Source organism: Sylvia atricapilla, chromosome 13 (assembly GCF_009819655.1).
Source record: "Sylvia atricapilla isolate bSylAtr1 chromosome 13, bSylAtr1.pri, whole genome shotgun sequence".
In the NCBI taxonomy this organism is placed as follows: Eukaryota; Metazoa; Chordata; class Aves; order Passeriformes; family Sylviidae; genus Sylvia; species Sylvia atricapilla.
Window position 1 is genome coordinate 3,924,294 of NC_089152.1, and position 17,161 is coordinate 3,941,454.

At 42.6% G+C, this 17,161-nt stretch overlaps 2 protein-coding genes across 3 annotated transcripts in view; one reads left to right on the forward strand and one right to left on the reverse strand.

Moving 5' to 3' along the window:
* Positions 1 to 1,125: 1,125 nt before the first annotated feature.
* Positions 1,126 to 16,505, reverse strand: PGPEP1L (pyroglutamyl-peptidase I like). Its single transcript, XM_066328065.1, has 6 exons — positions 16,414 to 16,505; positions 11,991 to 12,058; positions 9,312 to 9,364; positions 3,088 to 3,204; positions 2,394 to 2,623; positions 1,126 to 1,474 (listed from the first exon to the last, which is right to left on the reverse strand). The coding sequence occupies exons 1-6, from the start codon at positions 16,503 to 16,505 to the stop codon at positions 1,285 to 1,287; spliced, it is 750 nt and encodes a 249-aa protein (XP_066184162.1). The 3' UTR covers positions 1,126 to 1,284.
* Positions 16,506 to 16,715: 210 nt separating this feature from the next.
* LOC136366953 (protein FAM169B-like) overlaps positions 16,716 to 17,161 on the forward strand; it is a 36,275-nt gene continuing 35,829 nt past the window's right edge. For both annotated transcript variants that reach the window (XM_066328271.1, XM_066328272.1), the window contains exon 1: positions 16,716 to 16,789. In XM_066328271.1, the coding sequence (XP_066184368.1) occupies positions 16,756 to 16,789 (34 nt within the window). In that variant the 5' untranslated portion in view covers positions 16,716 to 16,755. The remainder of the gene's footprint in view (positions 16,790 to 17,161) is intronic.

Genomic DNA, 17,161 nt, shown 5'->3' on the forward strand with positions numbered 1-17,161 from the left:
CTGCACAAAGGAGTTCCTGTGAATAAGGTGAGCATTGTTAGTCATTCATTTACCTGCAGAGCAATCCCCACGTGAGGCATTCAGCCAGCCACCACCTGGTTTTCAGCTTTCTGTACCACTGGAAGAGCCAGTGGCAGCATTATCTTGGCGTTTCCAGTTCCTCAGACTCTTGGCATCAAAATGTTGACTAAAACAAGGCTCAGTGGTGGCCCAAAGCCCCAGCAGCTGCCTGTGCTCTTGTGTTTGTCTCTTGTCCTTTTTACTGATGGTGCTTGAGGAACAGGCTTTTGTTTCCCTCAGGAAATCCCAGGTGTCCCGGCTGAGCTGCTGCTGTGCTGTTCCACGGACTGATTTCATCTTGTCCTTGTGTCCTGGCAGCAGGATTTCAGAGGAGAGCGAGGACATTCCCCGTGTGCTGAAGGGCAGTGCTGTGACCCTCTGTGGTACCCAGCCCTTCTGTTTGGAGCTGGTTGAGATGTGGAGGAGTCTGATCCCGTGTTCTACAGTTTGGGATGCCCTTTGGTGCCTGTTCTGTAGGTAACCTGAGGTGCCCTAAGCCTCCCCACAGCACAGTGCTTCAGGATTGCCTCTCCTGGGACAGGTTAGCTGTTGATTTGCCTTTGGGCTGTGCTCTGTGGAAGGACTATGGGCTTTTCCCTTGGGACAGGCACTGAAGAGTTTGGGGAAAGGGGCAGTTTTGGGTTGCAACTCAAGTTACCAAGAACATTAGAGAGTGCTGGTTTTGTTTTCTCTGTACTCTGAAGTCACTCTGGGTCAGAGCCCGTTGCTGATGTGGAAAGCAGCATCTACAGCAGGTCAGTAAAAGAGAATTGTAGAACTTCACGTACCAGAATCTCCAAGTTGTGTTTTGATTTCTCCCATACCCATGTTTTTTGTGGGCTGAACTCTGGACTCAGAAGGGCTGAGGAGGATCTGTGTCACATCTATTCCATGCTGAGTCCTTAAAGCTGTGAGCATCCTTACAGCCTTTGCCGATGTCTTTCTAACCAACAGAGCCAGGAGTAAGCATCTAAAATGTTTTCAATCCAGTTTCACACTTTCTGAAAACTGAACAACTTTATTGTTAGCAATATGAGCCGCCAATCATTTGGGGTTTTCTTCCCCCCCCTCAAACCTTTTCTAAGAGATGCAAATGGTTGGCTGGGTTTTGGAAGGAAATTTCACTGAAAATAACATGGGCTATAAAATTGTTTGTATGTGGGTTTTAAATAATCTTTAGATCTGCTTCATTTAAGAAGTAAGGAATTACATTCTAAGAAATCATCATTTTCCCCCTCTATGATCCATCTCTCTTTGTTCCCCACACTGTTCTAACATTGCTAAGATAATGGTCTGTAATGCTTTTCCTAGAAATTCTGCTGTTACCGACTCAGATAATGGAGGGACATGGATGAAAGCAGCTCTTCCATTGCCATAATACAGAGAAGTGTAGTAGGTGTAATCACAGATGTACCTGCAATATTGAGAACAAAACAAAACCAGAAACCTGAATTAAAGCTCAGTAAAACTTGATTAAATTTAAATATTCTAAGTAGCCAAACCAGATCTGGTTTATGAGATTATTGAGAACATATTTGTTTCGTGAATAAAGGAAATGCTGAAATAAACCAACTTGGAGAAACAAATGTTGCTTATCTGATGGTTTGGTTTCTTAGACACCCACCCACAAAGAACTTTAAATAAAATATAAAAAAAATGACAAGACAGGCATTCTTGTGGGGTGGGAAAGGTTACACACCCTGCTGGAAATTGCAACCATGTAACACAGTTTTTGTCTAAGTCATAAAGTCTCCCTGTCTGAAGGGTTTTTTCTTATCATTCCACCTTTTAAAATTCAGGTGCAAATCTTGAATTTAAGGGCCAATATTAGCTGATTTTTATTTAAAATAAAAATTACTGTTTTGTTTTCCTTTCCAGTGAAGACTAGAATAGTAGAAAATGGCTTCAATGCTACTGGAACACATAATGAGATCACAGGCCTGGTTCTAACAGTACCTGTAATTGCTGCTCTCCATTATATCTATTTACATTTTGTATCCCTCCCAGTTGAGAAAAATAGATTAAAATCTACTACTAGTCAGTATTGCTTTCAGACTCTCTTAATAGCTGAGGTTTACTGGAGTTGCTCATCACAGGGCGTACTACGTTGGAACTTGTTTCTTTTGGAATTTACAAATCTATGGAAAAATATCTACTGGCTGTACTTTTTCATGGAGGCTGCTTTACATAAAACTTAAATTTATCCCAATTTCATACTTGTGCCCCTCCGAAGACTTGGCTTCAGAGTGATTTATGTTGGAGAAGATGCCATGGCAAAGATTCCCCAAGGTTAAATGAGTTGTTTCTGTGAGCCCCTGATAGGCGGCATTTACCTTCCCGCGTCTCTGGAAAGGATGATATCAATCCCTTCCACTGAGATGTTTTTCCAGAGAGCCTTCATATTAATTGCAGATTCAATCTTTTCTGGGCCGTCTAGCACGCAGCAGGCACCTTCTGGGTGGAAACCACAAGCATCCCTCTCCTGGTAGCCTTTGTTCTTCCCACACTGCTCCAGGATGATGAGCGCTGTGGCGGATGAAGCCAGCCCAACGTGAACTGTAAGCTGGTTTTTCCCACCAGAGTGAATAACAGGAAATTAAAAATGAGACCTGTTTTTTAAAAACATGTGATGCAAAAGTGCCAAGCGTTATGTGAATTAACTGGCTTCAAGGTGGGGAGTCCTGCTCATGTCTAAAGAAAACTTTGATAAGGGATTATAAATGAGAACCAAATAAGGCTGTAGTTATTGTTGTGTCTAGTCAGGACTGCAGAGCTGCAGTACCTTTTTTGCAGTTTATGGTAGTTATTTTTCCTTTCCTTTGTTCAGCATCAGTTATGCTGTTTAACTGTCATGGGGTTAAACCGGCATGCTAATTAATGTGTGCTCTGAATTTCAGCTTGGAACCTTGATCACAGTATCATTAGTCACTTTCCAGAGTTGTTAGATGTTTTGCAATAACTCTCTTGGAGATTTTTTCATTGTTTTCAGGGAAGGGGAGGAAATTGTGTAACTTCATCATTACCCACCAGTGGCTGAAGAGTTGTCCATATCTTGCAGACTTGCTCCTTTGCTTTTTGGTAAACCACTGGCAGCTGCATGATCCTGAGATCGATGTTTTCACCAAGGCCTCTCTTGGACAGCTCCTGTATTTACAAAAATGCCACTGCTCAGTTCACTGAGGACTTGAAGGAGCACTGGGTTTCTGACTGTGATAAGGAAACTGGGCTGATTCAACTGAGAAAACACCTGAAAGAGCAACATCTTAGCCTATGGTTCCTGAACACTGGTCTGCAGTGAGATTTGTTTTGTGGTTGCTCCCTCTCTATTAACTGGCAGAGGCTAAAATGTGCTCAACAGTTTGCTAATGTCCTGTCTGCCCGCGTGGAGCCATCGTGTTTTCCAAGGAGATGCTCAGTCTCCAGTGGGTAGGAGAGGTTATTGCTTTGGGACTGATCCCTGGGGAACCATGAGACAGCATCTCTCAGAGAAGCTGAAAGCATCACCCTTGAGAGCATCTAAACAGGCCTTGCTGTAGGTAAGAGATGTTTCTCTGAAAAAGAGACAAAACCAAGGAGAATTCACTTTAAGCATGACTTTTTCACTCCAGGGGCACGAGATCTGCTGGCTTGACCAGGTTCAGGTAAGCTGTGCTGAAGGTCACTGTCGACAACGAGGAATCTACATTTAGAATGAGTTTAATTTATTTTTTGGTCTAGAATGTTTCTCTAGTAAAAGGAAATGTCACTGAGATGTTACTTCTCTGTTAATTATGTACAGTTGAATTTCCACACAGGACCAATTTTCCCAAAGAAAAGGTTATGCCCAGGATTGAGATGAATGGAACAAAGGCACCCTTCAAAGCAGCAGGTTGCCCAGCTGATTGGAAGATGGTTTGGAGAATAAATGTTACTTGGAAGTGACTTGAAGTGATTTTGTCACTGGAACAGGGCTAACAAACAAGGCATAGGCCTCAGCAGAAGGTAAGCAGCTGCAGTGGCAGAATGCAGAAGGAATTTGTGTGAGGTGGAAAGCTTTGTCCCAGAAAAGTAGAATGATGGTTGAAAATCCCTGTTCCATTTGAGTAAACCACTACAAAAGGATTGCACAGGTTAAGTTTTTAAGGGGACACAGGCAGAAGTGGAGGTATCTAATTAGCCCAAGAGACCTGTAACTGTATTCAGTGTAATTGTCTTCTCAGGTTTTTGTTTCTCACTCAGGATATCCAGTTCTGGGAAATCTGCCCTTGAACACTCACTTCCTATATAAACTGTTCCAATTTTCTTGTCAGCGGAAGCATTGATTAGCTGTGCTCAATAAACTATTTGACACAAGCAAGGAAACAATGCCTGCAGGGAAGTAAACACATTTGGAGAACAGTGCCAGCCTTTTTTTCCTGTGGGCACTGACAGTCTTTGAGAGCCCATTGCATCATCTCACTGAAGAATGCTGTACTGTGCCTGAGCCTCCACACAAGAAAACCCCAGATGGTTCACAATTAGCATTTCTTTTTCCCAAAGCATTTTTAATTTTTACATTTAATGAGATTCTTTCTTTTAAACTCTAAGGCTTAGAGGACTCAACTACCCCTAACTTTGGTGCAGAATGTGGATACCCAAAGGCAGCTGTAATGCTGTTCTCCTCTCTTGCTCTCTGGGCTGAGCCATTCTGCTGTCACCAGTTGCCATGCCAGAAGCACACAGACTTTTGTGCAGGACCAAACTGAAGCTGGCCAATAGCAAATGGCTGAGAACTTGTGTCAAAGGAAGATGGTTCTCCATGTGCTAATCAATTTCAGCGTGTTGTCAATAATGTGTATTACTGTGTTGTCTAACAATCCCAGCCATGGGCTTGCACCCATTAGACCAGATGTTGTGGAAACATGGAGCAAAGTAAAAAAATGTTGCTCCTTGTCTCAGCCTTAACCAGAACCAAATTTGCATTTAAGGTGGGAGACTGAAGATTGTTGGAGGAGGGTAACTGAACATGAAAACTAGAGCTCACACCGGTGAGTGAATTCAGTAAACAAGTGCCTGTCTTTTGTAGTTGAAACAGGAAAGGAAATGTCAAAGGAGGAGAAAAGTTTTGGAGGACTGTTTTGTGGGAAAAGTGGTTCAAAAGAAAACATGAAGATTCTTTTTGGGGAAATTCTTCTAGAAGGGAGAAGAAATCCAGCAGTTATCCGCTGCTGGCCTTGAGCTGTTGTGAGTTGTGGCCACAGTCCTGGTCCACTGGTGTTCTGGTCCAAAGAGAAATGATTTGCACAGCACTGTGCTCAGGTTGGTGCTGTGTGTTGGAAATAGCTTGAACTTCTAGAAAACTCTGGAAAACATCACTGATTTTGCCTGAGTTCTCACTGATTTGGGTTGCTGGGAAGGTGGTTGTGTTAATCTTGTGACCTGCTTGTGTTGGTGCAGAAAGGAAACCAGAAGGTTTCAGTTGCCCGAGCCAGACTGCAAGTACTTTGCAAACAAAGTGTTTTTGTGTGGCTGGTTAGGGAGGTTTTGTTTATGTATTTGGTTTGGGTTTTTGGTTGTTTTAAGATGTTGAGTTTTTTTCTAATCCTGTAGATAACCTTCTTAAAAATTCAGGGATGTAAGAAAGTTCCAAAACAGAAATGAAGGCACTAAATAGCAATTTCTTAGTTTCACAGATGATGAAACTAAAGCAGAGAGAGAGAGAGAGAGAGAAACAGATTAAATGACAGATTCCCAAAGACCACATGGTCAGTGGCAGGATGAAAAACTCCCCTGGGAGATCTGATCCTCATCTCCCGATAGCAGACATAGTTCCCAGAAGCAGTTGGAAATGTGACCTGTTCTTTGCACTAACAGTTTAATTACTATGAATGCTGTCACTCAACTTACATTCGTGCCCTATTAACTGGGGGCTTTGACCTTGATGCTGGAGTGCCCTGATAGGTCATTTGGGTGCCAAGCTGCAGGCAGGACTTTCTGGAGGAGACACAGCAACAGGGCTGGATCAAGAGTTATTAGGTGGGACCATCAGTCTGTAGCATGGAATAAATAAATCAGGGATCTGGGATTCTGAAGGTTCCCTGTGGTGCTGCAGCACTAAGGCATCGTGGTAACTCAGTGTGATCTGTCAGCAAATGCAGAGTAAATACTGGTGGTGGTTTCCTTTAATGAGAATGTCCTGCACTTCCAGAGTTAAAAGTGTTGCTGGCAGAGCTTTTGTGCATATTTTATGAGGCTATTTCAGGTGAATGAAGTTATGAGAACCTTAGTGAGTTATGAAACACTTAGTGAGACAGGTTTCTAAAAGATAAGCTGTCTTTCTAGTGCTAGACAACCATGCTGAGCCTGGTGATGGTGTCTGTAAGAGCTCTGAAGCTTTTCTCCATGACCTTGAATTGACAGATTTGACTGTGCTTTTGGGTCCATTTCATCCCCTTTTCCCTGAACACTTGAGGGGTACCTGCTGAGAAACAAAAACTGCATGGATGAAGAATGCAATGCTGATGAATGCCTGGTGTGAGTCTTGTGCTGTGATGAGAACTTGGGTCCATGCAAAAACAGTGGGGTATTCCTCACGTTCTTGGGAAATTTTATCTTCATATTCTAAAACAGGAAATTCAGGACAAATACTCTTTTTAAACCAGTAGATATAGGGATTTGTAGAGTTTTACTCACATTTATCATTGGATTCCTGAGGACTTCAAGGGAAATTGACTACTCACCAAAAAGGCAGTAGTAGTAAATAGTGAATTTGTAAGAGAAATAATATTTTTCTGTGTGCCCAGTGAGGACATAGAAGGGATGTAGCTATTGGAATGGGCTGTGTGCTCATTGGATCAAGCTCTGGTCCTCCTACAGCACTAAGAGAGGTTCAGGAGCACAGCTGATCCCACCAACAGCATCTTGTGGAGGAGCTTAGGGAAGCAGTTGTGAGCAAGAACTGCTCACAGAAGGGCAGCCATGGTTCTTTGGCAAAGGATCCATTTCAAAAGCACGGAGAGTGAGGCTATGCTTTGGAATTAGGACACTGGAACTGTTAAATGTGTTTTTACAGGGTTTCAGATGCTTTTGGTATGAGGACCTTCTGGGATGTGAACTTTTAAGACTGTGCGTATTAGCATTACATCATCACTGAGGGTGCTGTGGTATCCAGACTTTTGATAAGCACCTACTTCATTTTGGGGTAATAATTAGGATAGTTCTGGGTAATGCTACAAAGGCATTAAGTCTGACCAGTCATATTTAGTAGGTCTGTTCTGGCTGCTCAGCAGGTTCCTGAGGATGAATTTGAGTGCACACTTGCATGGTTCACAGCAAAGAGACTTGGCAGGAGGGTTTTATGTCACTCCAGTGATCCATGCAGGTACCCCAAGCCAAGACAGGATTGCTTCCAGATGTAAACACTAAATTTTTCTATCTTTAATATATGCGCATAAGATTTCTGAAGATCCAAGGGCTACTCCTATGAATGAAGCCAATGGAATAATACTATGAGATTGCTGTTTAGTGTGGAGAAGCCTTTTAAAATCCAAAGTACTTCCAGATTTGCAGCAAGTTTCTCTGACTTGCCTGAATTAACCACCTTTTCCAGGTAGTAGGACACCAAAGCAGCATCCCCAGTCTGAATACAAATTAATTCCACACAGAGGGTGCCACATCAGAGGGAAAATGGATTTGTTCTCCTCCATGCACAAGGACTGACATCTGTTTTGCTATGGAATGCTGTGGCCTTTGTTATGTAACACCCTGGAGTAGCCAGCTCATGGCATTGTTACAGAAAACTCATCCCATTGGTGCCTTCTCACTTGAGGCTGTTTTGCTTGCAGATAAAGAACATGCTCTATTTTCAGCCAGAAGACGATGATCTTGCACCCAAAATTAGAGCAAATAGGAATCAGGAAACAATGAGCAAGAACACTGTCAACTGACAAATATTTGTGGTTTAGGGCACATGTCAAGTTGGAGTTAAGATAATTTATGGGTCTCCTTGGGTCATGGCTGGAGTGTGGAAAGGTATCACAGAAGTATTTTTTGTTTTTGTTAGCCTACAGGGATAACATCCCTCATGACTTGGAGGGGGCAATAGATTTATTCTACCAAACACCAAGCTGCACTCAGCATTCTTCACCCAACAAAGCTAGAATAGAAAAGATGTATGTTTTGGTGGAATTGCTACAGCTTTGGTCTTTGGAAAAACATACTGGCTCCTTGTTTTTCAATCATCTTGGCTTGAATGCACTTCATTTTCAAACCAGATATTCAGTAGCTGTCACCAAAATTTGTACTATGGTTATAGTCCTGTAGAGCCATCACCTTTCTGTCATTGCTAATACTTTCCTATAGCTGAATTTCTCATTTCAGTGTCCAAAAGAATTAAAAAATGTATGGACTTGTTTCAGCCTTCATAATAGAACACAGTCTCCTTGGTTTGTTTTACATATCCTGCTTTCCATTTTACCAGTATTATCTGTCATTTCTTGCACATTTTGGACTGAGGCTTCAATTTAATTTTACTACTTTGACTGTTCCCCCACTAGTTTCAGATTTCATTGTGTAGCTTTCTTTCATAGGTAACTGAACTCCAGGAAAGGCTGTTGTCTGTGTCAGGGAGAATGAATCAGTTGATGCTGAAAACCAGGTATGCAAACCATGTCTTTGTACCCCCCAGCTCAATTTGTTCTAATACACAGATTTAGGAAACAAGCAGGAATTTTCAAGACTGCATCAGGGGCTTTTTACTGCCAGTCAAGGTGTATGGAGGAAGAAAAAAACCCTCAGAATGACCTTGTTTTCGATTTAACTGCAGACTTCACTGTCATTTGAAAGTGGAAGCCAAAGCTGAAATGGGAACTCACACTTAGAACTGGCAGAGTTTAGGTTCTGTGTGCCTGAAGCAGGCAGTGAGAACTCAATAGGCTGCACTTGTGTCACACAGGATAAAATGAACTGTGGTAGGAGAGATGATCAGTGTGCTGAAGACAGGCATAACCTGTGGCACATGCAGTAGTTGTAGAGAAGGTACCCTGGGTAAAAATAAATTTTTAAAATAAAGAATAATATTTTGAAGTGCTTAAATAGCACCAAAAAAAAAATAACACAAGTAAAATAACACCTCCTCTTTGTTCCATGTTGGGTGTCTGCTCCATGAGGCACAATTCTGTTTAATGAGTCATGAAAAGGGAATGGAAAGCCTAAAACCAGTTGGTGTTGGGATGTCTAAAAAATAAAATGCCTCCCTCTTTTTTTTTTTTTTTTTTTTTTTTTTTTATGCCTACCTTCACTGCTTCCCAGCTAGAATTAACCAGGTATTGTCTGAAGGGACCAAAACCTGAAAAGAAAAAAAGAATGAGAGATGTTTTTAACCTGTGCTTATTCTGCAACTGCAGATTAGGTGCTGACATGTGCGCACACACAGATTTGATCTTTATCTTCCTATTTTTGGTTAGGGAGGTTGAGTTTTTTAGATAGGATTTAGCTTTTATAACACTTAAGGGAATAGTATTTTCAATTTGTATATTCACTGATAAAAGAACTAATCCTGCAATCTTCATTCATGTCAAGGCTTTCTTATCAGAGAGCTGGTTAAATGTAGTGGAACCAATAGGACAGACCATGTAAATGATGATTTTGGGGAAGGATCATCATCCACTAAAATACCACTACTAAAAGTTATGGTAATAAATACTCCTGGGTCACAGTTAATGTATCATTCTTATTGTTAAAGCTCATGAAGATGAAGATGTGCATATTTAATGAAAATGTTTGAAAAAGTAAAATTTATTTAATTTGTGATTTATTTTAATCACAAGCAATGAAAACTTATAGCTTTATATCCAGGAAAATGTGCTTTTTTTTGTGATGCTGGGAAAAATGTCTTATTTCACTATTTTCCCCAGGAAAAGAGAGGAGAAAAGGGGAAAGAACACTTTCACTCCAAAGTATTACATTGAATTCTATGCATCTTTTTTTGTGAAAGGATTTTTTTTTTTAATAAAAAAGGGAAAAGACCTAATTTTGAGCAGATGGGCATTTTGTCATTAGAAAGTTTGATGGAAAACTCCCACTATCTTTATTAATCTCAATTAATGTTCTCAATCCAGGGTGTTGCCAAGTCCTAGATCCTGGCTGTCAGGAAAATTACTTTGTGAAATGGTTTTAATGCTATAACTCTTAAATATTTAAAATCCTTAAATGGACAAGTAAATACTTGACAGCAGATGATTGCCATTTTGCACAGTGAAAGCTACTTGTATGTGGAGGCAATTAAGCCTAAATGCAGGCTTGTGACAGCTTAATTAGTGCTAGACTTTAAGCATTTCTTAATTTGTTAATATTTATTTCATGATTGCTCCATCTTTTCTCTTTAATGTTATGAAAAGCTTGTATTTTTGACAATATTTTCTCCAGGTTTGAGTTCCTCCTATGGGGAGGGAACAAAGAAAATGATGCTCATTTCACATTTCCAGGAAAGATAAAACCTCATTAGTCCCACTCTGCTTTGAGAGCAAAATTCAGGTGGCACCTACTCCATTTTGGAGCTGTAGTTGCACAAGCTTCTGTACCTGTGTGCCCAGAACTGCAGAATTATAATAAAGTTATTAAGTAGCTCACAATGAAACACTTGTGTCAGTGGTAGCCATAAGAAACTGCTTAGGATAAAATTGCTATGAAAAATGACTAAAATGTACGAGAGTTTTACTGCAATACCTGCAGCAATGTGGAGAGGTAACTGGCTGAGTGTCACTGGGCTCCATATAATAAACTGGGCTCCCTGCCAGCAGGTTTATATTCTGAGCAGGTGAAAATGTGACAGAGACATGCTGTGATAATCTCTGTAGTAGATTAAAGATGCACGTGTGTCTTAACTAGTCTAAAGCTTTTTGACCAAGGAGATTTCTGGACATAAATGGTGATCTAAAGAGAGGAAAAAAACTAAGAGGGTGCTAAGAAGAGTTCCCAACAAGGGTATGTGCCATAAATATCATAGGAGAGAACCAGACTGTCAGCCTTTTAGGAGGATAGCAAATATCTCTTGCCCTTTCCTGCACTCCCATCCAGCTCATCTGCAGTTAACTTCTGGAGCAAGCCAGACTAGTTCTGCCCATCTTGCAGCTATTAAAAAAAAAAAAAAAAAAAAAAAAAAAGAAGTGTTTAATTGAAAACAGCAAGATGCAAATCTCTTTGATGTAGCTTCACCCTCGTTCCTATGTCCTCAGATGACCTGCAGTGGAAAATTATCCAGCAACTCACATGTCAAGATATGTGTAATGATTGCCCTTAGATGAGCCAGTGGCAACAAGAGGAACAGCGAGCAGCAGCATTCCTTAGGAGCTTTAACCTTTTAAAGCTCAGCACTCTCTGAGCTGGTGGTTCTGCCTCTCTGATGCTGCAGTAGTTGGAGCCAGCAAGAGAAACTCCAAATTTGGTCCCTTGTGCTGCATGTTGGGGCATGTTCCTTTGGTATATTTAAATGGAATGGTTTAGTTTAGCAGTGATGAGGCAGCATCTCCTGTTTAAAACTCCCTTACCTTGCCATGAAACTGAGCCCCTGAAAGTTGCCATGTGCTGCTCTAATTCTGGACACTGACTCTATGACATTGTGATGCAACCTGGTTTTCTTGCTTCAGAGCGTCTTTTGGGTAAGCTTTATCTAATAGTAGCCTGCACTGCCTTGAGCTATGTGGTTTGGATCAGAGAGGATGTCAACAAAGATTAAAACATGGAGAGAATGAACAACAAACCAAACTGGATGGCAGTTAAAGAGGGCAAGACTGCAGTCTGTTTCCTCTGACATGCATCTGATTTTTCTTAGGAAGGCACAGCAAGCTATTTTCCATTTGGAAATGTTACTATGACCATTTGCTACTCTTTTTCCCTCCAGGAAACTGTTTATGACAAACATCAAGCATACGTGCATACCATCTCTGGCTCAAAGAATAAAATCAAAATCTTACCAGTCACCACCACAGTGTTGGACTTTGAATCCATGAAATCTCTGCTCCAGAAGGTGGAATTTTGTTGTCTTTCAGTTCCAAACAGTATTATAATTCAGGTATCTGTGGCTAACTTCATTTGGGGCACCTTTTTTCTTCCAAGTGTGATGAGTCTGGCTTCACATGACAGGGATGATTTGTGACTCATGTAACTTTTAAAGCAAAAATGATTACGTCTCTATTAAAGATATTAGACTGGCTGACTGGGACTGCCCCAAACTTGTTCCTTTCCCTGGCATGGAGTATTTAGGAAGAAGAGGAAAAGCTTAAAGAAATGTCTTGGAAAATAGCCAGCAATATTTTTCATCACTTGTTTATGTACAAGTAAACAGAAAATTAATTGAATCAGTTTTATTATATCTCTGTGGGTCTTCTGTTTTTAGCAGTTGTAATTCACTTTAATGGTGAGGAATGACAACTACAAAAACTTATCTGTCCATTTCCACTATTCTTGGGCTTTTTCTTACTAACTTAAGCTCAGGGGTAACTCTGCTGTTCCTCTTCCCAGCATTTATCTGATTTACTACTCCTGATCTTTATCTCAGGCTTGTTATGAAAGAGTCCAAGCACTGCACACTTTTCAAACCAAACACCAACAGGAAAATGTGTGTATCTGCTAACCCAAAACATTTACTTGGTAATATCCTTTAACAGGCAACATGTTAGAAAATCTCACTCCAACTTGCAAGGTCAGAGGAACTCTAGAAGCTGGGTTATAGCTTGCTGAAACTGGTGAGTTTAATAGCTGGTCTGTCTTCATTAAAGTGGAGCCTGAGAGCCAATGGGGGGGGCCTGAAATCAAAACATATGCACATTGTCACTGCCCAAAACAAAAGCATATGCAAGTTCTCTTGGGAATTATAGCTATGTGGGCAGAGGGTTTCACTGGGTCTTGTTTTGAGTAGGAAGTGTGTGTGTGTGTGTGTGTGTGTGAGAGAGAGAGAGAGAGAGAGGGAGGGGAGAAATAAGCTAAGAATAGAAAGCCACTATATTATCTCAAGAGAGCTGGTAATTGTGAGACTTTAAGGAAAAAAAAGAAAAATCTCTGAAGAAATCCCTTGGGTTGGGTGGTGGCTGAATGAGGTTTGGAGCTATGACCTGTGTCTGTCATTTAAATCGTCCTGTGCTGAGACGCAAAAAAAAAGTGTGGATTCTCCTTATTTAAAAGACTCTGATTCCACCATCCATTTCTTCTCCTAACACAACTTGCAGAATTAACTTTTGCTAGCTGCTAGGGCTGAAGGAGCTTCTAACACAGGAAACAGAGCTTTCTGCAGCTTTAAATAAGGTGAAATCTGCCACTGGCAGCATTGAATTACTTTTAAAATCCTACAGTCCTTCATACTCCTATGTCAATCCAGATTTTTTTTTTTAATTTTTATTTTTCTGCTTGACCAGTCATTAAGACATTTCCTATGATTCTGAACAGGGCGATGACATACCACTCTTCTCATAGTTATTTTTGATTTGTGCTGGGTGTTTTTTTAGGAAAAGATGTAAGTACAGGATGGTCTAATGAACAAAGAATTTGTAAGGAATAAGGCAAGATTTAAGGTCTGTCGTTGCTTAATTAATTTCTAGAGTGAGACTTTCTATTTTCTTTGAGACATGAGAGCTGCTTTACATATATATATATATATATATATGAATGGTATTGCTTGAATGCTGTAAAATATTAGGTATTTCATTAGATACTCTTCCAGAGGGGAGATGTAAGTCTATTAGTTCCATGCACTCTTAAAAAACTGATATGATCTGTTTGAAATGTAGTACTACTTTTTAAAGTTTTTACAGCTGGCAAAAGGGAGCAAAAAAACCCCTAACAAAACAGAGTAGCAAAGATTAATTCACTAAGCCTTTATGAAGAAGCTGACAGAATTTTGGAGGGCGGCAGAAGAATTGTCTTCAGTAGTTAATTTAGTCCCTTTTCATAAGCAGATATTTGCTGAATTGGAAGTAAAGATTCTGAGACCTTTCCAGTGTTGGTAAATGCTTGTGCAAGTGTGGGAGGGAATGCTAGTGGTTTAAATAAACCAGATTTGACAGAGATCACTGAAATTAATTTTTGCACTGATTTGATTGCTCATGTTCCCAAGTTTTTTGTGCATGGTAGTATACTTAGGAGAATAATACATTTATTGCAGTTGTGCCACACACTAAAAACAAGAATAGAAAAATATGATTTAGGCCTTATTCAGAAGTTATTCAGAAATGAAAGTTTTTTTCTTTCCTCTAACATTTCTTCAGCTAAAGTTGAAGCCACTCTTGAAGTTTTTTGTTGAAGTCTGTCCTGGTTTGGAGTAAATTAGGGAAGAACCTCCAAAAGGAGTCCCCTAAACCAAACCTCCACCACCCCTTCCGCCCCCCAGCCCTGGGTTCGGGAAGGAAAATACCTCGGAGGAAAGTGGAAAAACCGGTTTATTGACAAAAATACACTCCCCAACACCGAATAGTGGGAAAGGACGGGTTACTGTGTCGATGGGGAGGGTGCTGACGCGTCTCTGTCTGGCCCGGGTCTTCTCCAACTTGTCAGGTCAGGTCAGGTCCGGAGCCGGTTCAAACCTTGGGGGGGGGGGGGGGGGGGGAGAGAAAGAAAGGAGGAGAAAAAAAACAAACAGAAGCAGCGGGGGGAAGAAAAACGGCGGCAGGGGCAGCCGGAGAGCAGAGCGAGGCAAAGCGAAGCGAAGAAGGCAAAAGCAGCTGAGCCAGCTGAAGCAAGAGCCGAAAAGCAGCCAAGCAGCCAAAAGGAGGCAGGAACTGCAGGCTCCTGCCCAAGAGGGCGGGATTCAGCTGCGAGACATAACAACATATCCAAGATATGGGATGGATATATGGGATAGGAGGCAGCTCAACCCAGAACAAAGTCTGATTGTAGCTTTAATATTAGCACTCCCATGCGTATCTGTGCCCAAAACAATGGATTTGAGGGTCACTGGATATTTGAGGTCTGTGCAAATTAATCTCGCCATCCATAATTAAGAATCCAAGCCCTTGCTATTTGAGGACAAGTCACAGACACAGCTGACTCAGCTAAACACTGGTTATTTTTTTTCTCTTGCTGCACACGGGTGTGATTGGCACGGCACTCAGCTTGAGGTAGGGAAGAAATGGAAGCAACTCAACTATGAAAATCCTGGTTATCACCTTGAATATTTTTCTGCACAGTTGTCTCATACTTTCAAAAATTGTTTGAACTGCTGAGTAAGAGAAAAATATATTTTCTGCAAATGCATTCTGACCACACTGCAGAGCTGGCAGCACACTGCTTGAGTAGCTTTTTAGTAGATGGCAAGAACAGAATACGGCCTTTCATTTGGAAACAGCTCTTTAATTTTTATCTCTTTTATTATTACTCATATATATTTCTTTTATTTCTTCTTGTTGGCAGGCACTGACCAGTGTTTTAAACTGTGAAGTGGAAGTGTTTAATATATTCCAATTTTTATCTAAGCTGTTCAACACTTAATGAGAGGGGGGAGAAATCAAGCTGTTATGCTATTTAACACTAAACCATAATGGGACTTTAAATAGAAATTTCAGGATCTAACACTCCATATTTCTTTTCCATTCTAATAAAAATAAATGGTCCTCAGGAAAGACTGAAGCTGGTCTTTATGTAGATAGAAAGAGATGTCACAAAAGGAGAGGATACAAACATTTCAGTGTAAAGCTCACTGTTCCCTGTGGAATGAGGCCTCTTCCACAACAAAATCCATAGAAATGGTAAATGGAAAAATATAATGGCAGTTCCATTCAGGGTTTTTTTTGGTTGCTCTGCTGACAGGCAATGGAGTCCCTGTCGAGTCAGGTCTCCAGGTCCGAGCAGTGTACCTGGGTGCTCCAAGTGCAAAGGTGAGTTTATTCCTTGGCAAATGTACTGTTACTTCCATGCACTTTAAACCTCTATGACTTTGATACTTGTGTCTGTTAAATAGAATTGAATGACAGTACTATGAAGGTATGAAGAGTGCCCTGAGTCACCTCCTGAATTCTACTTTTATTTTTGACACCTGTTGTATTGGTTTTAGCCCCTGCACCTCAGTTTTATGGTTCGTGGTACTGAAGGGCAGGCAGCTGCCTAAGTTTTCCAAAAGCCTCTTTCACATTAACAGCGCTCGCTGCAGAACGGTATAAAAATGTTACTTTCGCACTTATTTTCCCCTCGTAAGCCTTCTGCCTCACGCCACCCGCGTTAACACAAACCGCCGCCAGCTTTATGCTTTGTCGCTCTGTGCCCTTTCAATACATAATTTGGGATTTTTTTGTCGGAGTTTAGTGAGTTCAGACGCAGCGTGGGCCGGCCCTGTCGCAAGGCCGTGCCTCGATGGCGAGGGCTGAGGGCATTCCCCGAGCCTCCCCGAGCACTGTCCCCATCGCTTCCCGCCTTCCTCCATCCCCTGCCCCTCGGCCGCCCTCCCGGGCCCGGCACGGCCCCTCCGCTCCCCGCCTTCTCCTCCTCTGCCCCTCAGCCGCCATCGCTGCCCTCAGGGCTGCCCTCAGCCGCCATCGCTGCCCTCAGGGCTGCCCTCAGCCGCCATCGCTGCCCTCAGGGCTGCCCTCAGCCGCCATCGCGGCCCGCCCGCCCTCAGGGCTGCCCTCAGCCGCCATCCCGGCCCGCCCGCCCTCAGGGCTGCCCTCAGCCGCCATCGCTGCCCTCAGGGCTGCCCTCAGCCGCCATCCCGGCCCGCCCGCCCTCAGGGCTGCCCGCGCCGCCCCGCAGGAAGTGATGGCGGCCGAGGGAGGAGGAAGAGCCGCCGCCGGTAAGAGGGAGGAGGCGGCTCGGGGTGGCCACGGGCGGCCGAGACACCGGGAGACACCCGGGGCTTTCCAGGGAACCTCTGCCCGCTCGCCTGCGGCCGTGCCCCGGCGGGCCCGGGCCCCTCACGGCCGCGGTCCTGCGGCGCCGGAGGGAGCGGAGAGCCCGAGCCCTGCGCACACGGGCACCCGGAGCAGCTGCTGCTGCTGCTGCAGGGTTTGTTTTTCCCATTTCCCAGCCTACAGGTGACTTTTCCACGTGTTCGGCTAGTCCAAGGCCGCCCGGAGAGAGCCGGGCTGGTGGTTGCTGCCCGCTGTGGCTCGGCAGGTGATGTTGGGGAGAGGATGATCCCCGAACTCCTGTTCGCAGTGTGTGT